This window comes from Python bivittatus, unplaced genomic scaffold (genome assembly GCF_059951505.1).
Source record: "Python bivittatus isolate LINGU-HERP-01145 unplaced genomic scaffold, Pbiv_v1 ctg000350_np1212, whole genome shotgun sequence".
Lineage (NCBI taxonomy): Eukaryota > Metazoa > Chordata > Lepidosauria > Squamata > Pythonidae > Python > Python bivittatus.
In genome coordinates, this window is record NW_028277074.1 from 32,836,624 (window position 1) to 32,848,242 (window position 11,619).

Sequence of the window (11,619 nt, forward strand, 5' to 3'; positions counted from 1 at the left end):
CTCAAGCAGACTCAGGGAGTGCTGTCAGCTCATCCATAATTTAGATCATTGTTCCAATAGAAGAGAATACATGTAGCTCAGAGTTGAACTGTGGAGTCCTTGGTGTTCTCTGAGCTTGGTTGTTTGCTTGCTTGCAGACGTTTCATTACCCGACTAGGTAACATCATCAGTGCTAGTGAGTGTGGGGTTTGCTCCCTGTTTATATACAGTCATTCGCCCTGCCAGTTTTTCTCTTTGGTAGTTCCTTGATTAGGGTACTCTTTTCTGCTTGATTGTTTGCCTGGTATTAATCTCTGCTTATCTGGATGTTTTGGCTGCTGGAGAGGATGTGTTCTGGTCTTTTTGTTTATTGTCTCTTTTGAATAGTGTGTAAATATGGTTTATTTCTATGTGTCTATTGATGGCTGATTTGTCTGAATGCCAAGCTTCCAGGAATTCCGTAGTGTTTTTGGATGTAGCTTGGTCTAGGATGCTCACAGTTGAAACTATGGTTGAGTCTGTCCATGTGTTGTAAGATTAAGGAGTTTTCATTGTGTCTTCTGACTGCTAGTTGGTGTTCTTGGATGCGCTCTACTAGTCTTCTGCCTGTCCTACATAGTGGCTGTTACAGTCCTTACACTGTGTGGTACTGCTTGTTGTAGATGACTATTTTTAATTCTTGGGCTGCTGCATCTTTTGGTTTACTTAAGATGTTTTGGAGGGCTTTAGTTGGTTTGTGTGCTATGGTACACTGTCTGATTTGTCTGAATGCCAAGCTTCCAGGAATTCTGTAGTGTTTTTGGATATAGCTTGGTCTAGGATGCTCACAGTTGAAACTACGGTTGAGTCTGTCCATGTGTTGTAAGTTTAAGGAGTTTTCATTGTGTCTTCTGACTGCGGTTATATCACTGTGGTTATATCACTGTAACCACACTGTAACTATACTGTGTCATGTGGTTATATCACTGTAATCAAGGAGAAATGATTGGGAAACTCTTGAAGTTATCTTTACATATTTACTGATACAATAATATGTATAATAATAAGACATTGATGGCCTATGGCCATCACACAGTGCTATTTTGACCCAGAAAATTCCCAATACTCAATCAATATATTTTCAAAAATTCAAAGAGGGCAAGAGTGAAAGATTCTATATTTTATTTTTCCATTTTACTGTTTGTCCCTCTTATCTATATATTTAAAATATATTTAAAAATCTATATACAGCCATAGCTCATAAATTAGAATTCCTACTATTTTGTATATATTCCCCATTTTAATAGCTCCAGGTAAAATATCTCTGAGTAGGTATTCCTTCTGTTATAATAGGATGACCAGATCTGGGTGGCAAAAATCTGGAGGACTTCTAGGGGCAGATAACTAACTCTTTGGTCCCATCTAGTGTTTATCTGGAATTTTGCAGCCCAGATTTAGTACCCCAAGTTGCTAATAATGTTTCAGAATCATTTCGTGAAGACCAGGGAAGGTTAGAGTTCAAATGAATTATTTACCATACAAAAGAACATTTTACAGATGGAAACGCAGCTCTTTTCATAAAAGTTTGCCTGGTTTGGTCACTGACTCATTCAGTAACATCTGACAGAAAAAAAGTGGGAGGAAGTGTTTGGCTTACTTAAAATATGTTCCAAAGTGTGAGTCACCGGTCCTTTTTTGGTACAATAAAGAAAAATTGGGAAGGATTTGTACTAGGAGGAAGGAGCTATCATCTCAAAGGCAGTGCAACTAGAAATGTTGCATAGTCCTACCAATTCAAGAGATATTTTGGATATCACCCTGACACTATGCCTCACTTAAGAAAAATGTTGCTAGCTTACCACAGATTGTTACTTCTTTGGCATAAGAAGTTGAGAGATGAGTGATGTTTGGCATTTGTTGAAGGACTTTCCTGGTCTCGTGAAACAGCTGAAGCACATACCGAGCATGGAGCTGCTGTGAAGAGTCATATATGAAAACAAAAACAGCACATTACTGGCATGCAGTCACTAAAGCTAAGCAAGAAGGATTTGTCTGTCTGAAAGTTTAACATTTTATAGGACATTTAGAGACCCTGCTTGCACAGAGAACAAATGGGCAAGATCTTTAATGCTATTCTAATACTGGTGGACTGAGCTGTGCTTAGGCAGTACTGGGTTGCACCACTCCTTAAAAAAATACAGTGCTAAATAGTGTCAGTTTGGTTGCAAATGTATCCAAAGCCCATGGGTTGGATTTAGAACCAAACAAGGAAATGAAGAAAAAAATCCACAACTTATGATACACTAGAGCCTTCTTTCCCCTTCATGGATCACTGCCTTGTCGTGGCGAAGGGGCTTGCGTAACTCAGTGAAGCCATGAGCTATACCGTGCAGGGCCACCCAAGACGGACAGGTCATGACAGAGAGTTCTGACAAAATGTGGTCCACTGGAGAAGGAAATGGCAACCCACTCCAGTATCCTTGCCAAGAAAACCCCATGGACAATGTTAAAAGGCTAAAAGATATGATGCCGGAAGATGAGCCCCTCAGGTCGGAAGGTGTCCAATATGCTACTGGGGAAGAGCAGAGGGCATTTCCAAGTAGCTCCAGAAAGAGTGAAGCGGCTGGGCCAAAGCCGAAAGGACGTTCAGCTGTGGATGTATCTGGAAGCGAAAAGAAGGTCCGATGCTGTAAAGAACAATATTGTATAGGTACCTGGAATGTAAGATCTATGAACCAAGGCAAGCTGGATGTGGTCAAACATGAGATGACAAGATTGAACGTCGACATCTTGGGAATCAGCGAACTGAAATGGACGGGAATGGGTGAATTTAATTCGGGTGACCATTATATCTACTACTGTGGGCAAGAAACCCTTAGAAGAAATGGAGTTGCACTCATAGTGAATAAGAGAGTGGGAAAGGCAGTAATGGGGTACAACCTCAAAAACGACAGAATGATCTCAGTGCGTATCCAAGGCAAACCATTCAATATCACAGTCATCCAAGTCTATGCCCCAACCACTGATGCTGAAGAAGCTGAAGTTGACCGCTTCTATGAAGACCTACAACACCTTCTAGAACTAGCACCAAAAAAAGATGTCCTTTTCATCACAGGGGATTGGAATGCTAAAGTAGGAAGTCAAGGAGTAATCGGAATAACAGGCAAATTTGGCCTTGGAGTACAAAATGAAGCAGGGCAAAGGCTAATAGAGTTCTGTCAAGAGAACAAGCTAGTCATAGCAAACACTCTTTTCCAACAACACAAGAGGCGACTCTACACATGGACATCACCAGATGGTCAATACCGAAACCAGATTGATTATATACTTTGCAGCCAAAGATGGAGAAGCTCTATACAGACAGCAAAAACAAGACCAGGAGCTGACTGTGGCTCAGATCATGAGCTTCTTACTGCAAAATTTAGGCTTAAATTGAAGAATGTAGGGAAAACCACTAGACCACTCAGGTATGACTTAGATCATATTCCTGGTGAGTACACAGTGAAGGTGATGAATAGATTTAGAGGATTAGATTTGGTAGACAGAGTGCCTGAAGAACTATGGACGGAGGTCCGTAACATTGTACAGGAGGCAGCAACTAAAACCATCCCAAAGAAAAAGAAATGCAAGAAAGCAAAATGGCTGTCTGATGAGGCTTTACAAATAGCTGTGGAAAGAAGGAATGCGAAAAGCAAGGGTGAAAGGGAAAGATATAAGCAGCTGAATGCAGATTTCCAGAGAATAGCCAGGAGAGATAAGAAGGCCTTCTTAAATGAACAATGCAAAGAAATTGAGGAAAACAATAGAATGGGGAAGACTAGAGATCTCTTCAAGAAAATTGGAGATATGAAAGGAACGTTTAGTGCAAAGATGGGCATGATAAAGGACAAAAAGGCAGGGACCTAACAGAAGCAGAAGAGATTAAGAAGAGGTGGCAAGAATACACAGAAGAACTATACAAGAAAGATCTTAATGTCCCTGATGTCCACGCTGGTGTGATCACTGACCTTGAGCCAGACATCCTAGAGAGTGAAGTCAAGTGGGCCTTAGGAAGCATTGCTAACCACAAAGCTAGTGGAGATGACAGTATTCCAGCTGAGTTATTTAAAATACTAAAAGATGATGGTGTTAAAGTGCTGCACTCAATATGCCAGCAAGTTTGGAAAACGCAACAGTGGCCACGGGATTGGAAAAGGTCAGTTTACGTTCCAATTCCAAAGAAGGGCAACGCCAAAGAATGCTCAAACTATCGCACAATTGCACTCATTTCACATGCTAGCAAGGTTATGCTCAAAATCCTACAAGCTAGGCTTCAGCAATACATGAACCGAGAACTACCGGATGTACAAGCTGGGTTTCGAAGAGGCAGAGGAACTAGAGATCAAATCGCCAACATTCGCTGGATCACGGAGAAAGCACGAGAGTTCCAGAAAAATATCTACTTCTGCTTCATTGACTATGCAAAAGCCTTTGATTGTGTGGATCACAACAAACTGTGGCAAATTCTTAAAGAGATGGGAATACCAGACCACCTTACCTGTCTCCTGAGAAATCTGTATGCGGGCCAAGAAGCAACAGTTAGAACCGGTCATGGAACAACCGATTGGTTCAAAATAGGGAAAGGTGTACGACAAGGCTGTATACTGTCACCCTGCTTATTTAACCTATATGCAGAGTACATCATGAGAAATGCCAGGCTGGAAGAATCACAAGCCGGAATTAAGATTGCAGGGAGAATCATCAACAACCTCAGATATGCGGACGATACCACCCTAATGGCAGAAAGTGAAGAAGAACTAAAGAGCCTCTTGATGAGGGTGAAAGAGGAGAGTGCAAAAGCTGGCTTGAAACTCAACATTAAAAAAACTAAGATCATGGCATCTGGACCCATCAATTCCTGGCAAATAGAAGGGGTAGAAATGGAAGCAGTAACAGACTTCATTTATTTGGGCTCCAAGATCACCGCAGACGGAGACTGCAGCCATGAAATTAAAAGACGCTTGCTCCTTGGGAGGAAAGCTATGGCAAGCCTAGATAGCATATTAAAAAGCAGAGACGTCACCTTGCCGACAAAGATCCGCACAGTCAAAGCTATGGTTTTTCCAGTAGTAATGTATGGCTGTGAGAGCTGGACCATAAAAACGGCCGAGCGCCGAAGAATTGATGCCTTTGAACTGTGGTGCTGGAGAAGACTCTTGAGAGTCCCCTGGACTGCTAGGAGGTCAAACCAGTCAATCTTAAAGGAAATCAACCCTGATTGCTCATTGGAAGGATCAATAATGAAGCTCAAGCTCAGATATTTTGGCCACCTAATGCGAAGAGAGATCTCTTTGGAGAAGACCCTGATGCTGGGAAAGATTGAAGGCAAAAGGAGAAGAGGACGGCAGAGGATGAGATGGTTAGATAGCATCACTGAAGCAATGAGCATGAAACTGAGCAAACTCAGGGAGGCAGTGAAGGACAGGAAGGCCTGGCACAATATGGTTCATGGGGTCACGAAGAGTCGGACACGACTTAACGACTAAACAACAACAAGAGCCTTCTTTGATTTGGTCCCCTCTAGATGTATTTCTTTGCAGACTATCATAACAGATACCCCATTTTCCAACTTTTTTATTATCATGGAACATTGTAAAATGAAACATTAAATTATTAAACCAATGGTCTCAACTTGCCTGTTGATCTTTGAAAGCCTGAAGAAGTTTGTCAGTATCAGCTACAGTGAGAGGAAAACAAAGACGAGGCCCACAATAGGAGGCTGGTACTTCTATTGTTCTTTCGTACTCGATCCTGGCATGATCTGAGACTGATGTGGCACAATCACTAATAGTGGAGAAAAAGTGGGAGCTGATATCTATAAAGGAAGCAGAAAATGTAGCTTATAAATATTTTATTTGGTTAATAATCATGCCCACACATAATGGATTGGCTCTAGCCTTTGCGTCTTCTACCAAGACTATACTCTGAGCAGACTCTTGCATAGGCTAAGCCGGCCAATGGGAGAGGGAGGAAGAGGGGTGCCATCTTAACTAAGATCTTCTTCTGCAGCTGTAGTATTGCTTTGCATGTTGGGCTAAATTGCACCTAAGAGTAGAAGTGCAGAATTTTCATTTTCAGTCTTTTAAAAAATAGTTGTTTTGCAAGAGCACTTACTAGATGCAATTAATGCTACTTTCAAAATGTCTATGCGTATTCTTTTTCACGGATAGAATTACAGAAAAAAATTATTTGTTTATAGCACATTCAGAGCTAAATACAGTATTATGAGCAAAGACTCACAATTGTGGAGTTGGGTTTTTCTTTGCTCCCCTTCCATATTTTCCCTGGGTGTCCCCAGTTGTGAGGACTGCAGAGAAGAGGAGTATCTATATCATCAGTGGTTTTTGTTCTACTAGAGAACACCTACTTTGGCTACAGTGCACAAATCTCACAAGCTAAACATTCTATAGCTATAAATCCAATATTAGTGAGCCACAATTTCTAGCATCCCTCCATTAGCCATGTTAGCTGTGGCTGATGGGAGCTGCAGTTCAAACTTTGGTGAGCTTGTTTTCCTCTGCATGAAAAAAAAAATAACCAGTTTACAGAGAAAAACCGATTAATCATTATTTGTAAGAGAACTTAGACAAATATACTTAAAAGCAGAATTACAAATATTGCCAAACATAGCTTTTCACAGGAACATTTTCTGAGGAACGTACCTGGCATATTCAAAATTAGGTAATCATGAAAATATTTTAGCATGCGTCTGAAAATAAAATATTTTTCAGTTGCTATTGATTCTAAGATTAATGAAGCCCTTTATAAGAGCTAGAGTTTTTGAATATCAACATTAAAAATGTATTGAGCAGCAAAACAAAGGCGCTAGTTCTGCTCCTATATCTCTGTGGTTCTTGAATAATCAGTTCCTACTTTAATTGGCCATTTAATTGGAACTGCACAGATACTGCTCCAGTTCTTAGATTTTCACTTTTGGAAAACAGAAAGAAGTTTTCATTTGCGTGTATAGATCCTCAAGTGGCTCTGAAGATAATCACAAAAAAATAGTACCTATATCCATAGTTTTGGCCCTGGTTGACTTGCCATTTTTCTAAGCAAAATATGCAGGTGCAATTTATTAAAAACTTTAATTTATTTTTTTAAATCCTCACCTGGATCTGTCTCATTGGTCTGAGTAAAATGGTCCAGCATAAATGTGAAGAATTTGGACAGCTGAGTAAGAAAACATCTGTTAGTCTGTAAATCAAAATCACCTATTACACATTTACATTCTTGAGAATAGGTAGGATACACAAACACACACGCATACATACATACACACAAGTAGTGAGCAAACCCCAAAGACAGTGTGTCCCATCCAGGCTATCTAACAATATTTCTTGTTCATGTCTTAAACAGTGAAAGATTTTAGAGTGCAATTTTGAACACATGACAGATACAATATAACAATATGCCATGTGCTCAAAATTGTACTTTAAAATGTTCCGTATTGTAACATATAATATATGAGAGAAAAAAGTTTGTTTAGGCTAAATCTTTACAACACTGATAGAGCTGCACATGCAGAAGGTCCCAAGGCCGTATCTTCAGCATCAACAGCTAGAGCTGAAAAAAATCCTTCCTGAAACCTTGCAAACCATCATTATACATTTTTAAAAAGTCAGCTTTCAGAAGAAGGCAGATGTCCACTTAAAAAAGGCTGGTATAAACCTTATTGTGGTTGGTTGCACGGTCAGCCAGATGTTTAGACTAGATCTGGCATTTTTATCCAACTATCAAGTCTATTATCATTATCATATCATCATCATCATCCTGAGATACCAGTTTCAGAAAGCCAATAATACGGCATTATTTTGCAAGCTTTAAACAATATGAAAATAAACACAAAACTAAGAGGCACATGATCTATGAAGAACATCATCTTAAAACATGGTATATTTGATTTCACTGTTTGTGGCAAAGAAACGTTGTAGAATACAAACCTGCAGCTGTGCTTGTTCATCTGCATACTCAATTGATTGGAAAATACTCAGGGAATATCGACGCCTCATTTCTAGCCGTGCCATATAAGACCGATACCATCTTTGAATAAGGATAGCTGCTTTAATGGCTGTCAAAATGGGATGTGCCCCAAAAATAAAATTAATTGGCCACAACAGTTAATTATGCAGATTTTGGACCTAGAGTTTTAAAATGAATTAAATACATGGAGCCCTGTACTTCATACATGTCTCTATTACATGAGATCCTGTGGCTTTTTGTACTATTGTAAAAAGTAGATAGATCGGCAGATAGTATTCAGTAGATACATCACTAACACAGAATCTTAAGGGTTTCATTGAAATGACTTTTTGTAAATGAATATTTTTAATTTTCAAACCTGAAGATGTTAGTAACCTGGACAATGTGTGCTATAAGTTTTAAAAGGTGCTAACAATTATATAAATACCTAGCTAAATACACTCTAAAAAGTATCACTTAAATTCAGTTCTAGCAAAACTAGATGTTATTACTGTGTAGAACAAATTAAGTTAAGCAGCATACAGATGTTATCATATTAAACAAGTTGTAACCTGTCTTTACTATGACAGACTTGGCAGAGGAATGTGTTGCCCTTGGAATATCACTCTTATCATAGCTCACAATTTCATTATTCCAATTCTCATTCAAATAGAAATACTGCTTTGTTATTAAGACGATGATCAAGTCTCAAGGGATCTTATCAATGATGCCCACCAAAGCACTTCCCAAGAGGAATTGCCAATATTCAGTATGCCTGAAGGAGCAAACTGAAAGTTTCAGAAGACATGTAAGTAAGGCATTGCTGAACTATATAAGAATTCATATAAATATCTGGTGTTGAAGGGAAATATTATAATCATGTATGATGTAATCTGAAATATCTATTAGTTAGAGAATGGAGTTCTAAGCTATTTGAATGTGACACATCTTGCTTTCACCTCTTCCAATACTCAGTGACTAGTATACCTTCTGTTCTTTAAATATATAATAGTTTCATGTTCCTTTTACTTTTTTATTTTGATTTTGTTCTTTTCTCTTTTCTCTGAATATTAAAGCAATATCTTTCCTGCCTAATCTCTGCTCAACTCAGAGATTTAGTTTCTCTGTTGCAATCTTATAATCTTATGTGTCGCCTGGTCACTTTTCTCTATAAAGTTCTATTTGTGTTTTTTGCATATGGCACAAACTTCTCTCCTAATATATACCGCGAGCCCCACATATGCAGAAGCCACTTGGGGTGGAAGGCAATAACAAGTTATCATGCTCATGTATAGTATAAGTTGCAGTTGTTGCTATGAGCAGGTAGCCTGCAGCCTATAATTTCATTGGGAGGATTTTTCTGTTTTACTGTTCACCCTGAATTAAAACAAGATCTTTTCAGAACTGTATGGAAGTGCTATCATTGATCTTGTCTAGTCAATGAAAGGACTAAAAGTAATGTTAAGAATGGTAATGGACATAATGGCTGCCAAGGAGAAAATTAACCACCAGCTAAAAAAGGTTTAGATGAACCACCTGTTGACTGAAAGCATGTAAGACATGGTCACACAGGCTAGGGTCACTGGCCATGCTCTTAATATTATCTTTTCTTTCTCATTCATTCATTCATTCATTCATTCATTCATTCATTCATTCATTCATTCATTCATCTTGTGTTTGTGTGTGTGTGTGTAGGTATATGTGTATGTGTGTGTGTATATAAATAAACATTTGGTATCTATGTGAGGAAATACATATACATACAGCTCCTTTCTACAAGACCCTTATGTAGTAGATCTTCATGCATGCTTTTCCTTCATACAGGCGCCAGGCATGCTTGGAATGGCTAGATCAGGCAACTACACAAATTTCTCATGTATACTTTGGGCATGTGAAGAGATTCCACTGAAGTCTTCTTTGCTTTTTTCCCCTCCCTTCCCAATAGCTTTAGAGTCGTCAGCTGTGAATGTGGGACCCTTTTTCATTGTACTGGTGAGTACATTTGCAAAACATTCTCCATTGGAATAGTGAAGCTATATTATTATGAGTCCATTTATTTTGTTATATGAATAAAACAAACACAACTCCAGTATAAAGCATTACAGAATATGAAACAGAATAAAAATTCCAGTAGGCCACTGTTTACAGGCTGGCTTTTTTTTTTCCTTTGTGCATCTTATTATTTTCTATTTTTATTATACAATTATTTTAAGAGGGGTTTTTTTTTCTGTCATATACTAATTTTGTAGTGCTTGCTATGTGCCTGTTGGAAGATGCAGGACATAAGTTAAGCATGTTTCAGGATGTTAATGAGTTTTCACTGCTGTTCTTACAGTTATATTTTTTCCAGTTTTTTGTAATTGCTTCTAGTTTTATTATACTTCTCTTTAGCTCTACCTCACGTATTCTTGTTACATACCTGAACTTTTAGGGTCACGATACTTGTTTAAAATTAGCAAGTAATATAAACTACTGAAAAGGTAAATGGAAGAAGTAAGGTAAGATAAGGGAATGCAATCCAATTCTACTTGAACCTATTGAAAAGTTTGGCAAAACTTACTCCCAGATATGAAGGAACCAGGCTGAGGAACATTGATGTATAGAATTGAAGCCTTAAATAAGTTTCTGGCCTTCAGGTAAAAGCTCCTGATTCTTGATCTCAACATGCCTTCTGTCTCAGTGGTTCTCAACTTTTGTATCTCACATCTCACCAATCACTTTGTACAAAAAGTGGGTCCCATTCAAAACAGTAAGGTATGAAAACAAAGAGGTGGGTCTACCTAGATAGTTATATATTTACACACACACACATACAGAGTTATAAAACGAATGATGAAACACATACAACTCGTATAACCACCAATTTACAAATTAAGAAACAGCACAATAGGATTATTTGTTGCCGGAAAACGATTGTATTGCACAAGCAGGTTTTACCTTTTTCTGATTTATTTGTTTGGCTCTTCGTAACAGAAGTGCCACATCCCATGACTTCAGTAAAGTAAAGACTGGGTAGCTGGTTTAAATGGTCCTCATTCTAGATGATTTCTTTAGCTGGTAGTGATCCAACTGCACCTCTTTATATTAATTGCAATATGCTGTAATGAATCAGCTCTTTATTTTCCCTAAAATAAAAAAGAATGCAATGAACACTGATATTGTATTGTCAGCTGCTAAAGTGCACCAGAACATAATTAACTGAGTCATCCATACATCAGTGAAAGCAGGAGGGTTCACTCTTCTGTAGCTATTGTCCTGTCAGCTTAACGCCGATGACTTTTTTTACCTCCCAGGATCAGAGCCAGGCAAGGAATTGTCACACCACCATTGAGGAAAAAAAGTTCAATGCGACTATATATATGGACAAAGGATTGTTTTCTTAATGATTTTTTTATCTATCCCCAAAATGAAGCACTTCAGTAGTATCACCAATGGACAAAGTTATTTATCATATTTATATAGCCGCCAATCTCACACAAAGTGACTCTGGGCGGCGCACAACAGTTAAAAAGAATAAATGCATAAAAACAATTACAAATAAAAAACTATAAAAGCACATAAAACAGGAGGGGATACAATTAATAAGGGACCCATCGCAACATCTCCCTGGGCGGCCCAGGCCTGATCACATAGCCAGGTCTTAAGGGACTTGCAGAATGT

The 11,619-nt window shown here is 38.5% G+C and overlaps 1 protein-coding gene across 1 annotated transcript in view; it reads right to left on the reverse strand.

Moving 5' to 3' along the window:
• The window catches only part of PPEF1 (protein phosphatase with EF-hand domain 1), a 32,819-nt gene extending 21,871 nt beyond the window's left edge, over positions 1-10,948 (reverse strand). The window contains exons 1-5 of the mRNA XM_088144430.1: positions 10,897-10,948; positions 7,941-8,068; positions 7,110-7,170; positions 5,634-5,812; positions 1,818-1,932 (exon numbers count right to left, since the gene is read on the reverse strand). Coding sequence (XP_088000556.1) covers positions 1,818-1,932; positions 5,634-5,812; positions 7,110-7,170; positions 7,941-8,068; positions 10,897-10,948 — 535 coding nt within the window. The remainder of the gene's footprint in view (positions 1-1,817; positions 1,933-5,633; positions 5,813-7,109; positions 7,171-7,940; positions 8,069-10,896) is intronic.
• Positions 10,949-11,619: the final 671 nt, after the last annotated feature.